The following is a 22,207-nucleotide window of genomic DNA, read 5'->3' on the forward strand; positions in this document are numbered from 1 at the left end:
AAAAAATCTTACTGCATGTGGTTTGAGATTACATTCTATTTAATTTAATCCTATTTTTTGTAATTTTTTTCTCTAAGGTCCAATAACTGACATTTCCTTAAGTGTTTGTAAATAATATGAATTCTATTTGTTAGGTGCATACTTCTCTTTTTCTATCTATCTATATAGATACATATATATACACCTTTGTGTGTAATCTGTTATGTTAATTTTACTATTGAATATCTCCAGAAGTTTAAAAATGGTTCTTACTTATGTTATTAGATGTATGTACGCTGCCTAGTGAGGAATAATCAGTAAACACTGACTTTTGCCGGTAAAAGTCATGGTTTATAAGGTCATAATTTTATATATTCTAAATTTATTTTACCCACCTGAATGAAACCTTCAGACATTTCCTAATGAAAAATTAATGTTTCCATAAAACATTGTTTTTAGTATTCAAATGGCTAAATATTCCACTTCATTTCTGAACAATCATATGAATGATATATATAATTCAAAAGCAAATGCAAAATTATAAGATGCATAAAATTAAATAAAACAGTAGAAAATTAAAACATATTCCCTTTGCCATTATATTTACCTTAATGGGCCCAATATAGGAAGATCCTTTAATTGTTGCAAGTATGACTTGAGACTCTTCTAACTGAGTTAGTACATCATCTACAGATGAAACTATTAGTATAGAGGAAGCCTCTGTCTGATGAGGAACTAAATGTAAAGGTGTAGTGTTCCACAGATCAATAATCTTGAATAACATTTTTTCAAGAGTAGCTTCATTAGTTGCTGAGGTTGATATGTCATTTATTTCATTTTCATACTGAAACATCTAAAATGAATAAAATTCTTTAATATCTAGAGGAACAAGTAATTATTGATACATTTTAAATGGGAGATTTAAAAGCACATTTTCAAAGGTATGTCTAAAAAATTAAAGATCTGAATCCAGTTATGTTTACATCCTAATCAGAGTTCATGGCCTAGCCCTTCATGGCTTAATCTTTATAACATAGCACTTTTAAGCTTATTTTCTTTTGTTTTGTTTTGCTAGTGAGTACATGTACTCACTGGGGGTGGGGGAGAAGAGGAAGCATCCTTCATGGGGAATGGGCATGCTGCAGTTCTTTCTCCTTTTCTCCCTTCTTTCAAAACTTTGGGCATATGTACCTGGCATGTTTCTTCAAGCTGCTGGATATGTCATCTGCATGAGTTTAAAGAATGGTGCCTAATCCCTATGTTTTTGGTAATGCAGCTCAATGAGAACAATGAATAGATATGACTTATTTTTGTCATCTCTCTTATGGGCCTGACAACAACTTATGGCTTTAAGTAGCAGCTTTGAGGGAGAGATTAACCTTCTAACATAGCTTACTGAACCTAAGGTAGATAAGAAACCATAGGATCATCAAAGTTCTATGCTGAATAAAAAATTTTTTGCCTCCAGCTAACATTCTGAGATTGCTAAAAATGAAATCCAGACACTGATAATATATAAAGCAACATTTTGGCCAAATTAATCTAACCCTGTCAAATCTCTATGATCAAAGTTTGGGACTTTGATATATCTTTCAGTTCATTTGGTAATATCTAGGTGGTTCAGATGGATCTCAATGCCTGTAATTAATCACCTATATGTCTTATAAAGCACATGGCTTTTGTGCAAATGATGAATTATAAAGTGAGAGTGTTCATCATATTCATACCATTGACTTCTTCCTCTTCATTTACTTTATGACAGGGTTTTCATGTGATAGGCTTTTTCAGAGTCTATACAACGTCTTGGACAGATGCTGTCATATAACTGTATGACATCATAATTTATTGATTTGATAGGACTGCAAATGAACTTATAATGTACCTATCCTGGAAAGTTGTCAGGATGACCACCCTCTCTGGGTCACCCTCAAGAAATGCAAGCTTTAATAAATGAAAGCTGAGTTTGGGGGCCAAATTCTATCCATCTAGGCACCTACATTATACTGAATTGAACTGTCAAATTTCCACAGGATGACCAAAAGCATCCAGGAACTCTTAGGGTTCACTTGAGATTACAAACTGATTGCCTCCTTATTCCTATTATAATTATAATTAACTTGAAGAAGGAGAAGAGGTTCTTGTAATTTCTGGTTATGGTATTACAGAGGCTGAAGACCTTGTTACCTTTTGTTTAGATGTTGAAATATCCTAATTTCGACCCTCCAAACCCTGAACAGAATTTCCTTTTTTTAACTATTAATTCATGTTAGAAATGTAAGGATAGCTTACTGGAACCCTTTAAGGTAGTATTGGCCACCAACCCAGTGTAGGCGACCAACTGCTCCCCTCTACCTAGCAGTTACATTGCTGGACTCCTACATGCCCGATTGTGGTTCAAGTCTCAGACCCAGTGGCTTGAAACTCATGCCAGGTGCATGTGCATGCATGCCCAAGACCCTGGGAGGAGAAAGGATTGTGGCATGGTCATCCCCTCTGGAGGGTGATTTCTCACTTTCTCCCCTCACTATCTCTGTCTCTCTCTTTCTTTGGTGATTGCACACTCTCTTAGGCAAAAACCTCTAACAACAATAGCAACAAAAAAGAGCAGAACTTGGGAGGTGGAGAATAGAAAGTAAATTTTAGACATGTTAATTTTAAGATATCTCTTAGACATATAGTGGAGATACTGAATAGAAAACTGGGGGCCAGTTGGTGGTGGGATTGTTAAGGAGGCTGAGCCCCCAGTACCAATGGTGCAGTTCATGTCCAGGATCCAAAGGCTTGGAAAAGCTTGTCATGAATGTGTCTGTGTGCACCCGAAATATTGAAAGGAGGGAGACATGGAGAAGAAATTGCGACATTACCATTCCCCATGGGAGATGCTTTTTCACTTTCTCTCCCTCCCCTTCTCTTTCTATCTCTCCCTCTCTTTGGTAAGCAAAAGCACCACCTGATAAATTAAAAAACAGAAAAAAAAGGAAAAGAAAATTGAATATGTGAACCGAGAGTCCAGGAAGGAGGTTACTATTAGGCTTAGACACAAAATAATCTAATGTTTAAAATGAATTAAAGTCGTCTTCTTAAAAACCTTCAAAATTTTTTTCTCATGGTCCTCATTATAACAAGTTATTTAGTAAAAAGTTATAGGCTATAAATCTGGTTTTAATTAAATTATATTATGTCATTAAACATAAATGAAGCTTATTGTAAGCTAGAAATGAAAACAGAAAGCTTTTTATCATGAAATATTGGAATAATTATATTTTAATAATAAAAGTTTCATTGCAAATCTAGTTGCTAAGCATGCATTTTAAATATAACATTGATTTATTGACAGGGTTATTCTAACATTGCTAAGCATGCATTTTAAATATAACATTGATTTATTGGTGGGGTTATTCTAACATGCTCTTAATATGTTTCATTTTATGTAAAATGAAATACAGTAGTTTTATTTTAATTTTTTAGAGATTTTTGCTTTAGGGCATATGCACTCACCAGAGAGAAAGAGACAAAGACAGTGAGAGAGAAAGTGGGAAATCACCCCCCCAAGGAGAATGGCCATGCTGCAATCCCTTCTCCATTCTCCTCCCAGGATCTCGGTCATGCATACACATGTGCACAGCAAAATACAGTAGTTTTGATTTCTCTATTCATATAAAATATATTCTCTATAAGAAGTAGTACTGTTAAACAATAATAGAATTTCATTTTTCATGCATTAAAAATAAAAAAGTATTATAGTGTAGATAATAATAACATAATGAATACCTTACCCAATATTTTCAAATTAATTTCCTGTTACCTATACTGTCTACTAATGTACTAATACTATACTCTTATTTTCTCAGGCAATTTATAAATGTCTCCATTTTCTAATTCCTAGTCCTTATAGAGTTAACTTACCTATTTAAAGTTGGTCCCTCTGGTATTTCATTCATTTTTTTAAAAAACTATTTTTATTTACCTTGAGGGCTAGAAGATTCTCTACTGTACAGTTTTTATCAAGGGAAACTGACTTTCCAATAATCTCCTGAAGAGCCTCCCAATGCCTTGGCCTGAGACATGGGTTTCCCAGAGCTGTGATGATAGGCAGCTCTTGTTTAAAATCGGTCACTGATTGTTTAAGATGTGTTACCATATCATTTTTAGGTAAACCTGTAAATAATGATAGGTCTGACAATATGTTCATCACGTTTTTAAACCAAAAATCAAATTTAGAAAATCAGAATTTTTCTTTAAAATTTGCGAATGTAATTCTAGTTTATCAGTTACTAGTCTTCATTAAAACAATATTAGATAATGAAGCTTATTAATATCACCCTTACATAAGAAGCAACTATGGATTAAAATACAGAGAAATAGTTATGGGGACTGGTCACTAAAACCAAAGACTAATAAGTCAAGTTATCTTTTATTTTGTGGGGCCAGCAGTTAGCGTAATGGCTATGTCGCTGGACTCCGATGTAGTTGACCGTGGTTCGAGTCCTGGACTCGGTGGCTTAAAAAACTCACGCTGGGGCATGTGCATGCATGCCCAAGATCCCAAGAGGAGAATGGAGGAGACAGGATTGCGGTGTGGCCATCCCCCCTGAGGGGTGATTTCTCGCTTTCTGTCTCTCTGTCTCTCTCCCTCTGTCTGACGAGCGTGCACTCTCTATAGGAAAAACCTCTCCAAAAAATAAATACAAAAATAAATAAAAAATTATCTTAGAAAATTTCATACCAGAATAGCCAGCTACCACAAGCTTTCACAGATTCTTAGTGAAAAAGTAGATACACAGATAGACAAGTACACATACATAGAAAGAAGACTGTCATAGGTTCTAGTCTTTTAAATGTAGCTGAGTAAGGAAGAACATCAAGAGAAAAAAAAATCTACCACTGTAATCATTTCATAAAGAAAATATTTGAATACCAAAATGTAGAAAATGTAGGTGACAACGTTGCCATAGACCAGCTTTGATCTATTCTCTGATATTGAAAAGGTTGACTGAGGCACAGGACTCAAAACTTAAAAAATGGAAGGTTTAAACTTTATAAACTTTTTACTTAGCTTTTAAAGGGAAAGGGGAGGCAGTAGAGAAACAGTCCAATTTGGGGGATCAGGAGAACTAAAAACTAAGCCCATTCTCTCGACAAACCAATTTGTACAGATGGGGCTTCTTTTATAAAGCCATACTGAATAGTGAAATGTTTTTCAACACCTAATTAAATAGAAAGTAGAGAGAATAACTGTTTTGTGCTAGTCTATACTTTGCCAAAAAGTGAGATCTTATCTATGAAACTATGGACAAAAGAAGGTGCTGTCTACTGGTTAATTTGTGTATTATTCTCTGAAATATTTGCATAACAAATTATGAGAGGAAATACACAAAATAATTGTTACACGAGGCCATGACTTACCCCTAGTTTTTCTTTTCTAAATGTTTTTCTAAATATTGTTACAAAAATATTGTTTTGTAATATTTAAAAACAAGCAAAATAAAGTATTTTCCTGACCTTTTTGGAGAAGAAATTTTAGCTTGAGGTATAGATGAACCACAAGGAAGAAGTCTTAACCTGGCTTTAGTCTCTGTGCTATAACTCCGTTTTTGGCATATTCAGTATCTCTCTGTCTTCTGATCAAGATAGCATTGTGAAAGTTATTCTAGACAACTGGATTTACCCTCCTCTTAAAACAATAAAATATTATTTTTAGAAAAGTAAGGAGAGTCTTTAAAAAAATAGGAAAGAGCAAAGATATTCTCTTGTCCAGACGAAACAAATTTCCCTTTGAAAATTATGTGATGATACAAAACCCCATAACAAGGCAGTATCTCTTAATTGGCAAGATTTCAAATTTAATGATTAGCATAAGGGACCCTCTATTATTATTATTATTATTTTTTTGGAGAGGTTTTTGCTATAGGGCATGTGCGCTTGCTAGAAAGACAGAGAGAGACAGAGAGATAGAAAGCGAGAAATCACCCCCCAGGGGGGATGGCCACACTGCAATCCCTTCTCCTCCATTCTCCTCTCAGGATCTTGGGCACATACGCACATGCACCCGGCGTGAGTTTAAGTCACCAGGTCAGGGACTCTAACCACGGTTGACTACATGGGAGTTCAGTGACATAGCCATTAAACTAACTAATGGTCCCAGGGACCCTCTTAAATAACTTTTTAGTTGTGTTCCTCACTGTTCAAATGATACTATATACATACCCAGTTAGGACTTAGATAAAGAAAGGTTCTGCAAGAGAGCCCTTATCATCAAAATATCTCTGACCAATAATACCCTAAAGAAGAATCAGAATCAAGATGAAATGTCTGATGGTTCTAACCAGGTTCTATCTTTGAATGGATACAGAAATTATTAAATACTTAAATTTAAGTTTTTGTTTTTTGGGTTTTTTTTTGCCAAATTTTCATCTCTTTCTTCTTCAACAAATAATTCCTATGTACAGTCCTGTACTGTCTCTCCAGCCCAAATGGTCAGCCCCTGGAAACAGGTAAAGAAACAAGACCAAAGACAATGACCTTGCTACTCAAAGGGCATATTGTGTGTAAAGCAAGGTGGGAAAATTTGAGAAACACACTTTTACCTTTTTCTAGTATAGAGATTGTGTGCATCCATTTGGAAACGTATCTCTGTACCGATTCTACATCAATACTTTGAAGAGTACAATTTCTCCATTCACAAAAGAGTGTTCCCCACTCCTCTTGTGTTTCCCATAGTGTTTTCCTTAAGCTTAAGTCACATTCAATGTCAGAGACCTCTGAAAGCACAAGCTGTATAATTTCTTCCATATTAAGGGAATGCATATGCGATTGGGAATCTTCAAAACGGTCGTGACAGTTTGAGTATGCTTTAGCTTTGTGAGCTAAACTTGTAGCTTCCTCTGACAGAGTCCGAATCATTTCCTTTGCTATTGTTACTCTAGTACCAGCCAATAACAGAATAGGAGTTCTTATCTAAAAAATAACAGTAGGACAGTTTAAGAGACTGAAATGTTCAGAACATAAAACATGTTTTACAGATAGTCAAAGCATTTTGGTATATTATCTAAGATTTAACAAGATAAGTGAGTAAAATTGGAATGATCATCACTGGGTCTAAAACAAAAGCCCGGAAAGATGACAGGCGTTTTCTTTTTAGCCCATTTTATGTCATGGGCCTCTTTGGCAATCTGTTAAAATCTGTAATAAAAACCTCCAGCTCTGCTGCAGTTTGCTGCCTGCATTCATTCATGATAGAAGAAAATCTTAACTTCCAATTAAAGGTTGATGTAAATAAAGTTTTTTTGTTTGTTTGTTTTTTAAGACAAGGTCTCACTATGCTGCAATCCTGCCTGAGCCTCCTGAGTAGCTGGTCTAGAGCTGTGCTCCACTGTGCCTGGCTTTTTACAGTGGGCTGGAATCAAACCTGGGAGTCACATGTGGCCTCAGCTGGCTAAGTAATAGCATCAACCAGTGTGAGCTATCACAGCTGGGCCAAGAGATTAACTTTATTTCTCAGAGTTTACAAATTACCAACATTTTATCTATGAATTCCAGGTTAATAATATTTGTATTAAATTGAGACCAGCAGTTAGCATAATGGCTATGTCGCTGGGCTCCCATGTAGTCGACCATGGTTTGCGTCCTGGACCCAGTGGCTTAAACTCACGCCTGGTGCGTGTGCATGTGTGCCCATGATCTTGAGAGGAGAATGGAGGAGAAGGGATTGTGGCATGACCATCTCCCCTGGGGGGTGATTTCTCGCTTTCTGTCTCTATGTCTCTCTCTGTCTGTCTGGCGAGCACACGCGCCCTATAGTAAAAACCTCTCAAAACAAACAAATAAAAAAAACACACGATTTATTTAGCCAAGATTCCACAGAAAGCAAACACCCAAATGCCTACTCTTACAAGAGACTAAGTTCAAGTTTTTAATGGAAAACAACAACAGAAAACCAACTTACTTTGACTTTTAAATTACTAACATCAACTCGTAGACCAGTGATATATGCTTCCAAATTATCTCTGAATTTAGTTATTACAGCTTCTTTATTTGTTTTGCTTAGCTTCATAGATGTTTTTAGTTGACTAAACTTGATAAGGAGAATTTTATATATGGCAAGTTGCTCTTCTGAAATGTAGATCTGATAAAGCTTTGCAACAGAATATAGCTGAGAAATTGTTTGATGCTCTTTTTCTAATTTTATTATTTTTGAGGAAATAGAATCCAAAAAAGTAAAATGTTCCACAAATTCCTCTATTTCAGTGGGATCACTTTCCAACTGTTGCAAAGATGATTCTATAACCTAAAATCATTAATGTGTCAATTATAATTTTGTAATGATTGTCTCATTATTTTGGAAAATTAATTCTTTCTAATTTCTCTAACTTACATAATCTCAGAAAAAATAAAGATGTATAAACATAATTCTAAATATTTAAATATTGGAGCATGATTAATTAACATGATTAAATCCTCCTTTTTTTGTGAGTTTCTTTTTTTTTTTTCTGTAGGGTGCATGCGTTCACCAGAAAGACTTGAGAGAGAGACAGACAGAAAGCAAGAAATCACCCCCCAGGAGGGATGGCCACGCTGCAATTCCTTCTCCTCCATTCTCCTCTTGGGATCTTCGGCACGCATGCACACATGCCTGGGGTGAGTTTAAGCCACCGGGTCTGGGACCCGAACCGTGAATGACTACATGAGAATTCATCAACACAGCCATTACGCCAACTGCTGGTCCCGAATCATCTTATTGTTAATGGAAAGTACTTGAACATATATTGCATATAAAATAAACATTACAAAGACATAAAAGAAGAACTACTATGAATAATAGTTTTCTAAAAATATAAATATAAGATAAATAGCACAGGCATGATTGAAATGAGAACAGTGAGTTATAATTGCTACCACTTTTTAAAAATATGTGTGCAAGGTTCTTTAGGAACATGATCTTACTTTTTTCAGATACTGTATGTACTAATCATGTGTTATTTTTCCTAGTTTGAACTGGACAAAACTAAGCCTCCAAGGGATTCAATAGTCTTAAGACTAGAAATTTAGTGAGTTACAGAATTTTGATTCAAACCCAAATCTGGTTCCAAATCCTATTTTTTTCTATCGTACTTTTATCCACTATATGTATAATATCTACTGATATTATACAGAAGACTATGGATATATCATTTAATTAAGTTTTTAAATTAATTTCCATACTGGACTTAAAAATTTTTTATATAATTTCTTCATGCTTCAAAGGGTCTTAGTAAATACTTATAATTTTATTTAATTTTGGAATCAAAGTCAATTCAATTGTCAATCTTCACAGTTTTGAGTACATTTTTATAGGTTTCTAATTTTTCACTTTATTCTGTTAGATTATAAAACAGTTACTCATGCAAAAATTCCAATACAGAAGTAGTTTTTTTTTTTAAAAAAGACCACCTATTATTCCATCACCCAGAGATAATAACTCTTAATCTTTCAGAAATCTTACTATGATGTACATATGTCTGTGTGAATCTTATCAGAGTTTACATGAAGAGGCCTTAAAGTCAGAAAGATTTGTGTTTGATTCACAGTTCCAGTATTTACTTTGTAAACCTAAGCAAGTAGTTTCACTTTCATAAAGTAGGTGTCTTCATCTGTATTTTTGAGTAAAAAAATAATAAGCATATTATTTTGTCTGACATATAGAAAGTACATCCAGAGTGATCAAGATAGCTGACTGAATGGGGGAACCAGCAGTTAGCATAATGGCTATGTCGCTGGACTCCCACATAGTCAACCGCGGTTCGCGTCCCGGGCTCGGTGGTTTAAAACTCACGCTGGGCGCGTGTGCGTGTGTGCCCAAGATCCTGAGAGGAGAATGGAGGAGAAGGGATTGCAGCGTGACCATCCCCCCTGGGGGGTGATTTCTGGCTTTCTGTCTCTCTGTCTCTCTCTCTCTGTCTGTCTGGCGAGCGCACGCACTCTATAGTGAAAACCTCTCCAAAAAAAAAAAAAAAAAAAGCTGACTGAGTAAACACAACTTTCTTCATTCCAAACACAAATCAAAATAAGTGTCAAAAATATTTTTAAATACATATCTATATCACAAAGAACACAGATAATTCCAATCTTGTATAGAGTAAGAGAGTAGAAAAAAGATGAAATATACTCAAACTTCTCTTATGATATTACTAATATGGTGATTCAAAATCAGATAAAACAGATTTTCTTTTCTCAAAAGAAAGTCATAGACCAATTTCACTTATAAATGCAAAAATCTTAAAACAATTGTATGTGTGTGCACTGGCAAGCTAAATTTATCAATTTGGATGTGAAGTTAACCTTAAAAAGTCAATTAATGTGTGATCAGCAGGTGGCATGGTAGTTAAGATGCTAGACTCCCACATAGCCAATTACAGTTCAAGTCCTGGACCTGGCAGCTTGAAAATTATGCCAGGCATGTGTGCAGTGCATACCCATAATCCCAAGAGGAGAATGTAGGAGAAGGGATTGTGGTGTGGTCATCCTCCCTGGGGGGAAGGTTTTTCACTTTTCCTTTCACTGTCTCTCTCTGTCTCTCTCTAGTGAGGGCATGTATGTGCCCTATGGCAAAGACAAAACAAAAAGTCAATTAATGTAATTCTTTTTTTGGGGGGGGGGAGATTTTTGCTATAGGGCGCTTGTGCTCACCAGAAAGACAGAAAGAGAGAGATAGAAAGTGAGAAATCACCCCCCAGGAGGGATGGTCACTCCGCAATCCCTTCTCCTCTATTCTCCTCTCAGGATCTTGGACACAAATGCACAGGCGACCGGCGTGAGTTTAAGCCACTGGGTCCGGGACACGAATCACGGTCAACTACATGGGAGTCCAACAACATAGCCATTGTGCTAACTACTGGTCCCAATTAATGTAATTCTTCAATTAAAAGGAAAACAACTGTAAGATTATCTCAATAACTATAGTTACAAATAGATAAAAATTTATTTATGATTAAAAAATTATCAAAGTAGGAATGGAAAGAAATGTATTTAACTATATAAAAGGAAGTTCCCAAAACCTTAAGAAAAGAATACATCTAGGTCATACAGTGGTCAGAATGAAGATGAATAAACAGAACTTTCAGAACAGTTTCCTAAACAGTCGTACAGAAACAACTTTCTGGAACCAAATCCATGCTTCTTCTAACTCTAGAAATCTTATTCTTAGTGTTTCTGTGTTCCAGAAACTCTAAGACCTTTACAGATAGTAATAGGGAGCAAGATAGTGAAATAGGACTGTCCAGTAATTGTAGCCCTGTAGAAACATCAAATATCAATTAGAACCACTATTCACATACAAATATACCTTCACAAGTTCTTAAAAAAAAAGTGAGAGATCACAATACTTAGGTGTAGCATGGAAATATGAAAAGACATATTGAAGAGTATAGGAAGCACAGTTTTATGATATATATTTCACCCCTCCTCTAAGTCCATGTAGCTTAGCATGGAAATATTGTCCATCTGGGAGAAAGACAGGGAAATGAACAAAAGACTTTGTCTTGGATTCAAATACCAAACCTGCTCCAGTAAAACCAGAACTGGGCAAGGCCTCCAAAGCTCCAAACTTGATGCTAATATCTGTTGTATACTGAGCCTCCAGACTCTCCCTGGCTCCAGGCTTTACTACACAGCCCCAGGTTTCAGGTCTGCATGGCCTAGTCCATACCACCACTGGGTTGACTTCAGAGGCCTTGTGCTCCACACAGCTCTCAGCAGCAAGTTGGCACCAGGGATCTTGGGCTTTGGACCTGCCCTAGTGTTGTATCACCTCTAGTAGCACAGGGATTCAGGACTGTACTAGTGCCATACCAGCCCTAGCAATCATGGGCTTTAGGCTGGTCCCTGAGGATACAAGCTGCAGACCTACCCCCAATAAACACAATAAATAGATTTACTGAAGTGGATGTAGGTTCTAGGTCTCCCTTCCGGCTCACCCAGGATACCAGTCCAGCCCAACCATATATTCCAGTGGCAAGCTTCTCCATGGGCCACAACAGATGGCTTGCTCAAAATCTGTAAAGGTTGAATGTTGAAAGGATTTTCCAAACAAAGCCAGTACACAAAGCCTAGAATACTTGCCTATTTCTTCAGATGCATAGACACCAATCCATAGCTTCAAGGATCAAAAAAATTCAGGGAAACATGACATGACCAAAGTGAAAAAAACTAAAGCATCAGTGACTGACCTCAAAGAAACAGAGATGAATGAGTTGACTGACAAAGAATTCAAAAAACTGTTTTAAGGAAGCTCAATAAACATTAAGAAAATACAGAGAAAGGGTGGTGGTTGGTTTATAGGGACATGAGGTTTGTGGTTGAAGTGCTGACTAGCTGCATAGTTCAAGAAAATTCTCAAGAATGGAAAGGGAGGGGATACTTAGAAAGATGGCTCTCTCAGCAACTTCTCTGTCTTACGCTTCTCTCAGGAAAAAACATGCAGTCCTTCAGTGTCAATATACAATCTATGGAGTGAACACCTTGGTTCTGGTTAAACAGCTAGGACTTTTGATAGCTGTAGTAAAAAAGGTTAGGACCAACTACAAATATGAGTTATAGAATATAGTGTTTCCCTAACTTCCTGTTTTATCCTGAGAAAATAATAAATCTTTTATTCAAATGCAAAAAAGGAAAAACATACACAGAAGTAATTATTCAAAAAATCCAGAAAACAACAAATGAACAGAATGAGAACTTCAATGAGATTAAAATAATAATAATAGACACTAATAAAAATTCTAGATGAAAACCTACAATGAACAAAACAAAAATTACAATAGAATTGATCAAGAAGGAAGAAACGTCATGGTTTCTTTGGAAGGCAAATTATTTGAAAATATACTGTGAGAAGAGGGGGAAAATAGGAAGAAAGCTTATGGATTTATGGGACAGAATCGAAAGAACAAATATTTGAGTCATAAGAATTCAAGAAGGGAAAAAAGGTAGGTAAATGGGTAGAAAGTTTATTTAAAGAATAGAAATTTGTCCACATCTGGAGAAAAATGTAAATATTCAGATATAGGGAGTTTAAAGGTTTCTAACAGACTCAATCCAAACAAGACTGTGGCAAGACACATTATAATCAAGCTGGAAAACAAAAAACAAAAAACAAAAAGCAAAGACAAAGCAAACATTCTAAAAGCAGCAAGAGGAAAGAAGCAAGTAACGTATAAGGAGTTCCAAAATGGCTAGCAATGATTTCTTAGCAGAAACCTTGCAGTCCAATGGAGAGAGGAATGATGTATTCAAAATGCCAAAAGAAAAGAAAAAAAATAATACCACCAGCCCAGCGTACCGTACCTGGCAAAAAATGAAAGAGGGATTTTTCTCAAATAAGGTTAAGAGAATTAATTATCACCAAACCTCTTTTGCCAAAAAATCCTAAAGGGAATTTGATAGATTAGAATCTATTAGAGCAAGAATGAGTCTCTCTCTCTCTCTCACCATTATCTTCTAGAGGCCTAGTACAGTGCCTACCATGAAATCAATGCTTTATAAATGTTCAAATTGAATAAATGAACATATAGTAACTACTAATATAAGTTCATATTCTTAAGCAGGTCTGAGGTACTACCGAGGGTGCTTATGTAGACAATGGTTTACTAGTATCTGTCTGTAGTAGAAAGTTATATGGGTGATAGGATGGGAGGAATAGCTAATAGAGGGGTAGGTTATTTGGTTTTGGGTGCTCCCAGATTTTCATTCTTTCTCAGTTCTGCAATCTCCACAGAAACTCTAAACTGCTGCTGTCTCAGAGGTGATCTGCCTGCCCAGAACCCTTCCTTAAAAGTGATAAACCCTTGGGGACCAGCAGTTAGTGTAATGGCTATCTCGTTGGACTCCCATGTAGTTGACTGCGGTTCGCATCCCGGACACGGTGGCTTAAAACTCACGCCAGGTGCATGTGCGTATGTGCCCAAGATCCTGAGAGGAGAATGGAGGAGAAGGGATTGCGGTGTGGCCATCCCCCCTGGGGGGTGACTTCTCGTTTTCTGTCTCTCTGTTTCTCTCTGTCTGGCGAGCACACGCGCCCTATAGCAAAAAAACCTCTTCAAAAAAAAAAAGTGATAAACCCTAATACACAGTAGAACCCCAATATCTTCGTATATTAAAATATTTATTTCAGATACTTCATAAATTGATGAAACTTACATTCTAGTGAAGGAAATGATGAACAGACTAAGAGATATATAGCATAATTTCAGGTAGATATGCATCTTACAAGGATGAAACAGGGAAAAGAGGAGGAAAGTGATAAGAAATGCAATTTTAGATGTGATTAGAGAAAGTTTTTTCTGAGGAAGTGTTATTTGATCAAAGGCACAAACAAATGTTATATACATTTGGAATTTTCTGAGGATAATACTTATCATGTATATTTTCTAAGTATGTATTTTAAAATTGTAATCAAATATGAAATCATCTTATACAATAGAAAATTTCAAAGTACTTACTTCCAATAGATTTGCATTCTTTTTGTCAATTACAGATAGCAATCGGGTATTGGTCATACGGACTATGTTGTCAACATATGGTAAGCATTCTGACTGGTAATCAAGACTTATGATGTTGAAAATACCAATGCGTTTCTCAATAGTCATATTCACGATTTGTCTAAGATAGCTTCTGAATGTATTTAGTATAGTTTTAAACTCTGTTGAAGTTAATTCTCCCATGGATGACATTTTTATACTCATGATTTTGGCCTCCTCCACCATGGTACAATACTTTATAAACTTGTAGCTGTAAACATTTACTATGCCCATTGAATTTCCAATAATAGCTAGGAGACTGACAATCTGTAAATAAATATGTTAAAAAGTTAGTCAGAATTTTTAAGAGTGAAAAAAGTGTGGTCTGATATGCTAATAGTTTCTGCTAAGATAATAGTCTTATGTGGAATTCATTTTGTTAAGAATGTCTATTTAATATCTAACATTTATGACTTTAAGAAATATTTAAAAGCATAAGACTTTGGGACCAGCAGGTGGTGTAGTGGTTAAGGCACTGGATTCCCACATGGCCAACTGTGGTTTGAGTCCCAGATTTGATGGCCTGAAACTCATGCCAAGCACATGTGTGTGCTTACTCAAAATCCCAAAAGGAGAATGGATTGTGGTGTGGCCATCACCACCAGGAGGTGATTTCTCACTTTCCCTCTCATTGTCTCTCCAGAGAGCACACAGGCTTCATGGGGGGGAGGGGAAACTAAAAAAAGAAAAAAGACTAAGAAATTTAGGGGGGCCAACTGGTGGTATAGACAATGGACTCCCACATGGCTGACCACAGTTTGAGTCCCCAACCTGGTGGCTTGCTTTCTCACTTTCCCCCCTCTCTGGTTAAATTAAAATAATAATAAATAAAATTAAATTAATAATTCTTCTTAAAAAAGAAATTTAAGTACCTTTCTAGTATTTGGTTTTTATATAATAGCTTATTAGATTATTTAACTTCATAATTTTAACATGTTTTTTTGAGCCATATACTATAGACACCATTTATTTTCTTGCTTCTTACCTTGCTTTAGAGTATATGTCCTAGAAAAGACTCATTTCTGTCTACTATGTGACCTCACCTGAGACCAAGCTGATTTGTATAGGATGTGATCCTTTTCTTTATTTTTTTCTTTTCATCTTTTAAAAAATTTGCTATAGGGTACATGTACTCACTAGAGAGACAAAGAGAGGGAAAGTAAGAAAGCACCTCCTAGGGGGTATGGCTGTGCCACTGTCCATTGTCCTCCATTCTCCAAAGGATTTCCTGAGACCAGCAGGCAGTATATGTACACATGCCTGGTGTGTTTTTTAAGCTTCCAGGTCTGGGACTTTACCTACACAGCTAGCCATATGGAATCCAGTACTTTTAACTACCATACTACCTGCTGGACTCAGGAAAGACTGTAATCCTGACCCAAGATAAGCCAATTAGAGTCCTTTGTGAATTTGAACAAAAATAATTGTTACATGGTAATGAGAAGAATTGGGGCATGGAAGTCAACTTATTGGCAATGCATTATTATGAGGTAGTCATAAAAGACAAGGTTCATTTTTACAATGGAAGTTGGAAAAACAGAATATACAGAGGAGAGTTCAGAGGGAAGATTAGTGGGGAGATAACTGGAAGTGAATTTCTTTTCTTTTCTTTTTTTTTTTTTTTTTTGGAGAGATTTTCACTGTAGGGCGCGTGCACTCGCCAGACAGACAGAGAGAGACATAGAGACAGAAAGTGAGAAATCACCCCCCAGGGGGGATGGTCACGCCGCAATCCCTTCTCCTCCATTCTCCTCACGGGATCTTGGGCATGCACGCACACGCGCCCGGCGTGAGTTTTAAGCCACCGGGTCCGGGACACGAACCGCGGTCGACTACGTGGGAGTCCAGCGACATAGCCATTACTCCAACTGCTGGTTCCCAATTTCTTTTCTTTTTTAAAAAACTTTTTCCTAATTTTATTTTATTTTTTACATTTAATTACTGTACTACCAGTTTCTGCCATAGAGTGTAGACATTCAGTATATGTTAAGTGGGGACATACAATGCCTCTCTTTCATAGTCTGGCTTGCTTTGCTTAGCATTAAATCTTCTATATTCATCCACTTTCTATTAAATACATATTACCACCAACAGTGTAGGAGAGTTCACTTTTTACCTCAGCCTCACCAGCACATATCGTTCTTTATTTTTTAATCTTAGCCATTCTGACTAGGGTTAGGAGGTATCTCATTGTGTTTTTGATTTGCATTTTCCTTATAATAAGAGATGAACATTTTTTCATACCCTTTTTTGCTGTTCATATGTCTTCCTTGGAGAATTGTCTGTTCAGCTCATTTTCCCATCTTTTAATTGGATTCATTATTGTTTTGCAGGTAAGTTGCTTGAATTTTCTGTATATTTTGGTTGTCAGTTCCTTATCCAAAGGAGAGTTTGCAAATATATTTTCACATTCCAAGAGTTGTCTCTTTCACTCATTATTGTTTCTTTTGCTGTGCTGAAGCTTTTAAACCTGATGTAATCCTACTCGTACATTTTCAGGATTATCGCTTGTGCTTTAACGGGTTTTATTTAAGAAGTCTTTACCTACTCTGCCATCTCCAAAAGTTTCCCCCTGAGTTTTCCACCAGTAATTTTATAGTTTGAGGTCTTAGGTTTAGATCTTTGATTTTTGTTAATAGTGAGAGATAGGAGTCCAGATTTATTTTTCTGCAGGTAGATACCTAGTTTTCCCAGAACCATTCACTGAAGAGACTTTCCTCCCCCCCCACCCTGGATTGTCTGGTGCTCTTTGTCAAAAATCAGTTGGCAATATGTCTTGGGGTTTATTTGTGGGATCTCTATTCTGTTCCACTGGTCTACATGCCAGCTTTTGTGCCAGTAACATATTGTTTGGATTATCTCAACTTTGTAATAGATTTTTGGGTCAGGGAGTGAGATGCCTCCTACTCTCTTTTTGTGCAGTATTGCTCTGGCCATATAGGGTCTTTTATGATTCCAGATGAATTCTATGATTGTTTTTTCTAAATCTGTGAAGAATATCTCTGGTAATTTGATCAGGATCATGTTAAATGTATAGATTAATTAGGGTAGAATTGACATTTTGATAATATTCATTCTTCTAATCCAGGAACATGGGATGTCTTTCCATTTTTTTTGTGTCATTTTAAATTTCTTTTTTAGTTGTTTGCAGTTTTCCTTGCAGAGGTCTTTGGCTTCTTTGGTTAAGTGTATTCCTAGGTATCTTATGTTTTTTGTGGCTATTATAAAAGGGATTGTGGGGACCAGCAGGTGGCGTGGTGGTTAAGGCTCTGGACACTCCCAAATGGCTGACCACGGTTCAAGTCCTGGACCTGGTGGCTTGCTTTCTCACTTTCCTTCTCTCTCTTTCTCTCTCTCTCTCTGGTCAAATTAAAAATAATAATAATAAGTGAATGAATAAATAAGAATAAATAATTTTTAAAAATCACTCAGTTTTATAAAAATAAAGGGGGGATTGTTTTCTTCAATTCTACTGGAAATGATTTTCTAATTTCCATGAATTATGATACTGTCATTAAGAATTTTTAGTGGGTTTTTGTTATTTAAACATCCTCTAAGACAAATTGTTTTAAAACTTACTTTGTTTTGGTAGTCAGGATCTGCTTCAAAAAGGATATTACAATCTGGCCATCTGTTCTGTTTGTTTATCATTATGCTTTCTTTCTTGTTAGGTAAATCCATAATTGAAACCATATCAGTAAAGGTAGTCAGGCGGCAATCTTGGCAAAGAGGAGTAATTGTAGCTAAAATATATAAATCAAATGGAAATATTTTCAGAAGTTTCACTGAAAGTGACACTTTAAAACTATCCATGTGATCTTAAATTTTTGAACTAAAAGGTAGTATAAAGGTTTGAATTTAATATGATAAAACAAAATAACCACTTATAGATAACTTGCTCAGGTGGTGAGAGGTATAATTAAAACAATAACTAAGAATAAGTCATTCAGTTAACAAGTACTTGACATGTACATACTGGGTTGTTGGGAAAGTCATGATGCATATTTGCATAGGAGAACAGAGAAAAGTATGTCATGACTTTCCTGATGACCTAATACTGTGTGGAGAGTATTATTTCATTATAAGAATGCAAATATTAGAGGAAATTATTATTATTATTATTTTGGAGAGGTTTTTGCTGTAGGGCATGTGTGCTTGCCAGAAAAACAGAGACAGAGAGACAGAAAGTGAGAAAGTGGCCATACTGCAATCCCTTCTCCTGCATTCTCCTCTTGGGATCTTGGGCACACACGCACATGTACCCAGCATGAGTTTAAGCCACTGGGTCCGGGACTCACGCTGTGGTCAACTACATGAGAGTCCAGCGACATAGCCATTATGCCAACTGCTGGTCCCAAGGACATTATTTTCAAGGAGTTTATAGTCTAGCTGGACAACTGGGTGTCCATAGCCAAAAATAATAAACAAAAAATAGCCTTAGCCTATACTTCACACCTTAAACAAAAATCAACTCAAGGTGAATCATATGCGTAAATATGAAACACAAATCTATAAATCCTCTGGGAGGAAGTCTCTGAGACCTTGAGTTAGGCAAGTGATTTTTAGATATAAAACCAAAAGCATAATCCGTAAGAGAAACAAAATGATGAACTATACTTTATCAAAATTAAGTAGTTTAATTCTGTAAAAGACAATGGGACTATAAGGCACAGAGTGGGAGAAAATATTTGCAAATCACATATCTAATAAAGGGCTTAGTATCCAGGGTACTTATAAAGACATCTCATAACCCAACAATTAATAAACAAATACTCAGTTAAAAAAACCAAACAAGTCACAAGTCAAAGATCTAAAGAGGACATTTGATGAAAGAAGATATATAGTTGTCAAATTAGCATGATAAGTGATATTAATTACTAGTCAAATGCAGGTTAACACAATGAGATATCACTATACATTTATCAGAATGACTACATTTTATTTTAAAGAGAGATTTTTTGGTATAGAGCACATGGACTCATCCGAGAGAAAGAGACAGGGAGACAGAAAGTGAGAAATCACCCACTGGGGGGATGACCACACCACAGTCCCTTCTCCATTCTCCTCTTGGGATCTTGGGCACATACGCACACTTGTTGGTATGTGTTTTAAGCCACCAGGTCAGGGACTTGAGCTGCAGTCAATTACATGGGAGTTCAGTGATGTAACTATTATGCCATCTGCTGGTCCCCAATTTTTAAAAAATCTGCCAATACTAAGTGCTGACAAAGATACAAAGTAACTGGAATATTTATAAATTTCTGATGGAAATATAAAATGATACAAGCACTTAGTAAAACAATTTGGCTATTCTGATAAAGCTAAGCATATACCTACCATATGACCCAGCAATCCCATCTTTACATACGTTCTCAAGAAAAAGAAAAATTTATGTTTATCCAAAAACCTGTATGTGAGTGTTTATATCAATTTTATTAAAAATTGTCCCAAACTGGAAAAAAGCCCAGATATAAATGGACAAGCAATTTGTGTTATATCCAGACAATAAAATATAACTCAGCAATAAAAGGAATAAACTGCTTATTTTATGCACCAACATAAATATATTGTTTTTTAAAAGAAGACAGGGTCTCATCTTGTGATCTTCCTGCTTCAGCATTTCCAAGTCACTGGCATTACAGGTGCAACTCCCACCAGGCCTTTAGATCGTACAAGGAATTTTACTCAGGCCTCTCATGTGGTACCAGCCTGCAGAGCACATTGTCTTAGCAGTGTGTGCTGCCACAGCTGGGCCGGATAAATATTAAATGGTTTTTCTAAATAAAAGAAGTTTTTACTATAGGGTACAAGTGTGTGCTCACCAGAAACACAGAACGAGACAGAGAGACAGAAAGTGAGAAATCAACCCCCAGGGGAGATGGCCATGCTGCAATTCCTTCTCCTCCATTCTCTTCTTGGGATCTTGGGCACACACGTTTAAGCCACTGGGCCTGGGACTCGAACTATGGTCGACTACATGGAGTCCAGCGACATAGCCATTACTCCAACTGCTGGTCCCCATATTCATTTTTATAACATTCTGGAAAAGGCAAGACACTAGGGACAAAAAACAGTTTAGCTGTTGCAAGGTATAATTAGTTGGGAGAAAGTTTGATTACATAGGAGCCACACAGGGGAATTTGGGTATGATGGAACTGTTTTATATGGAACTGTAACGGTAGATATGTGACTGTAAATTTGTCAAAATCTATAAAACTATACCCACAATTCACTGTACCACAGAGAGAGAGAGAGAGACTGTTAACAAATACTAAAAGTACTAGAAGTATTATAAAACTTTGTAATAATTAACACAATACAGTAGATCATTGGGAAAATCATGAAGTATTTTTCTGGTTTTCTATGCAAATATGTGTCATGATTTTTCCGATGACCCAATATTACTGGTGCATGAATACAGACAGATCAGCTGCAAAGTCCAGAAGCAAAATTTAAAAACATACCAGAATAGGGGCCAGCAGTTAGCACAATGGCTATGTTGCTGGACTCCATGTAGTTGACCACGGTTCAAGTCCTGGACCTGGTGGCTTAAACTCACGCCGGGCACGTGTGTGTGCGTGCCCAAGATTCTGAGAGGAGAATGGAGGAGAAGGAATTGCAGCATGGCCATCCCCCCTGGGGGGTGATTTTTCACTTTCTGTCTCTCTGTCTCTCTCTGTCTTTCTGGCAAGCGCATGTGCTCTATAGCAAAAACCTCTCAAAAAAAAAAAAAAGAATATAATAAATAACAAATGTGGCATTTCAAATTTTCAAATTAGTGGGAATGAGAAATGGGTTATTTTATAAAGAATAATAGGAAAGACAGATCATTAGTCATCTGGGAAAATTTCTAAAATGGATTGTACTCACACTGTTTCGAGAGATCTAAAAGGAAGGAACCCTTTCAAATTCATTCTATTAAACTTCCATTACCCTCATTCCCAAAACAGATAAAGATACAACAAAAAAGGAAAACTATGGAACTATATCTCTGATGCATATAGATCCAAAAATTCTGAACAAGATACTTGCTAACTGTATTCAACAGCACATAAAAAAGGCTATTCATCATGACTGGGTAGACTTTATCCCAGAGATGCAAGGGTGGCTCAGCATACACAAAACCATAAATGTAATACACCATATTAACAGAAAGAGAGGTAAAAACCATATGATCATTTCAATTGATGTAGAAAAAGCATTTGACAAAATACAACATTCCTTTATGATTAAGACTCTCAGTAAAACTGGCATAGAAAGATAATTTCTCAGCATAACAAAAGTTATCTATGAAAAACCTATAGCTAACATTGTACTGAATAGAGAAAAGCTGAAAGCATTTCCACTAAAAACTGGTACAAGATGAGGTTGCCCACTTTCTCTGCTCCTATTCAATATAGTATTGGAAGTTCTAGTCAATGCAATCAGACAAGAGAAGGAAATAAAAGGCATTCCAATAGGGAGAGAAGAGCTGAAATTATCTCTGTTTGTAGATTACATAATTGTATACATAGAAGACCCAATAGCATCCACGAAGAAACTTCTCAGCGTAATAAATGCATACAGTAAAGTGGCAAGATATAAAATAAACTTACAAAAACCTATAGCATTTCTATATACAAACAACAAGCAGACAGAGACAGAACTGAAGAAAGTAATCCCATTTACCATAGCCACAAGAA

At 36.2% G+C, this 22,207-nt stretch overlaps 1 protein-coding gene across 1 annotated transcript in view; it reads right to left on the bottom strand.

The window, feature by feature from the left end:
* DNAH14 (dynein axonemal heavy chain 14) overlaps positions 1 to 22,207 on the bottom strand; it is a 261,709-nt gene that overhangs the window by 198,736 nt on the left and 40,766 nt on the right. Inside the window, 6 exon segments of the mRNA XM_027775206.1 lie at positions 587 to 832; positions 3,947 to 4,137; positions 6,567 to 6,936; positions 7,925 to 8,266; positions 14,448 to 14,792; positions 18,105 to 18,268. Of these exon segments, the coding sequence (XP_027631007.1) occupies positions 587 to 832; positions 3,947 to 4,137; positions 6,567 to 6,936; positions 7,925 to 8,266; positions 14,448 to 14,792; positions 18,105 to 18,268 (1,658 nt within the window).

Source organism: Tupaia chinensis, unplaced genomic scaffold, assembly GCF_000334495.1.
Source record: "Tupaia chinensis unplaced genomic scaffold, TupChi_1.0 Scaffold000532_1, whole genome shotgun sequence".
NCBI classification, from domain to species: domain Eukaryota; kingdom Metazoa; phylum Chordata; class Mammalia; order Scandentia; family Tupaiidae; genus Tupaia; species Tupaia belangeri.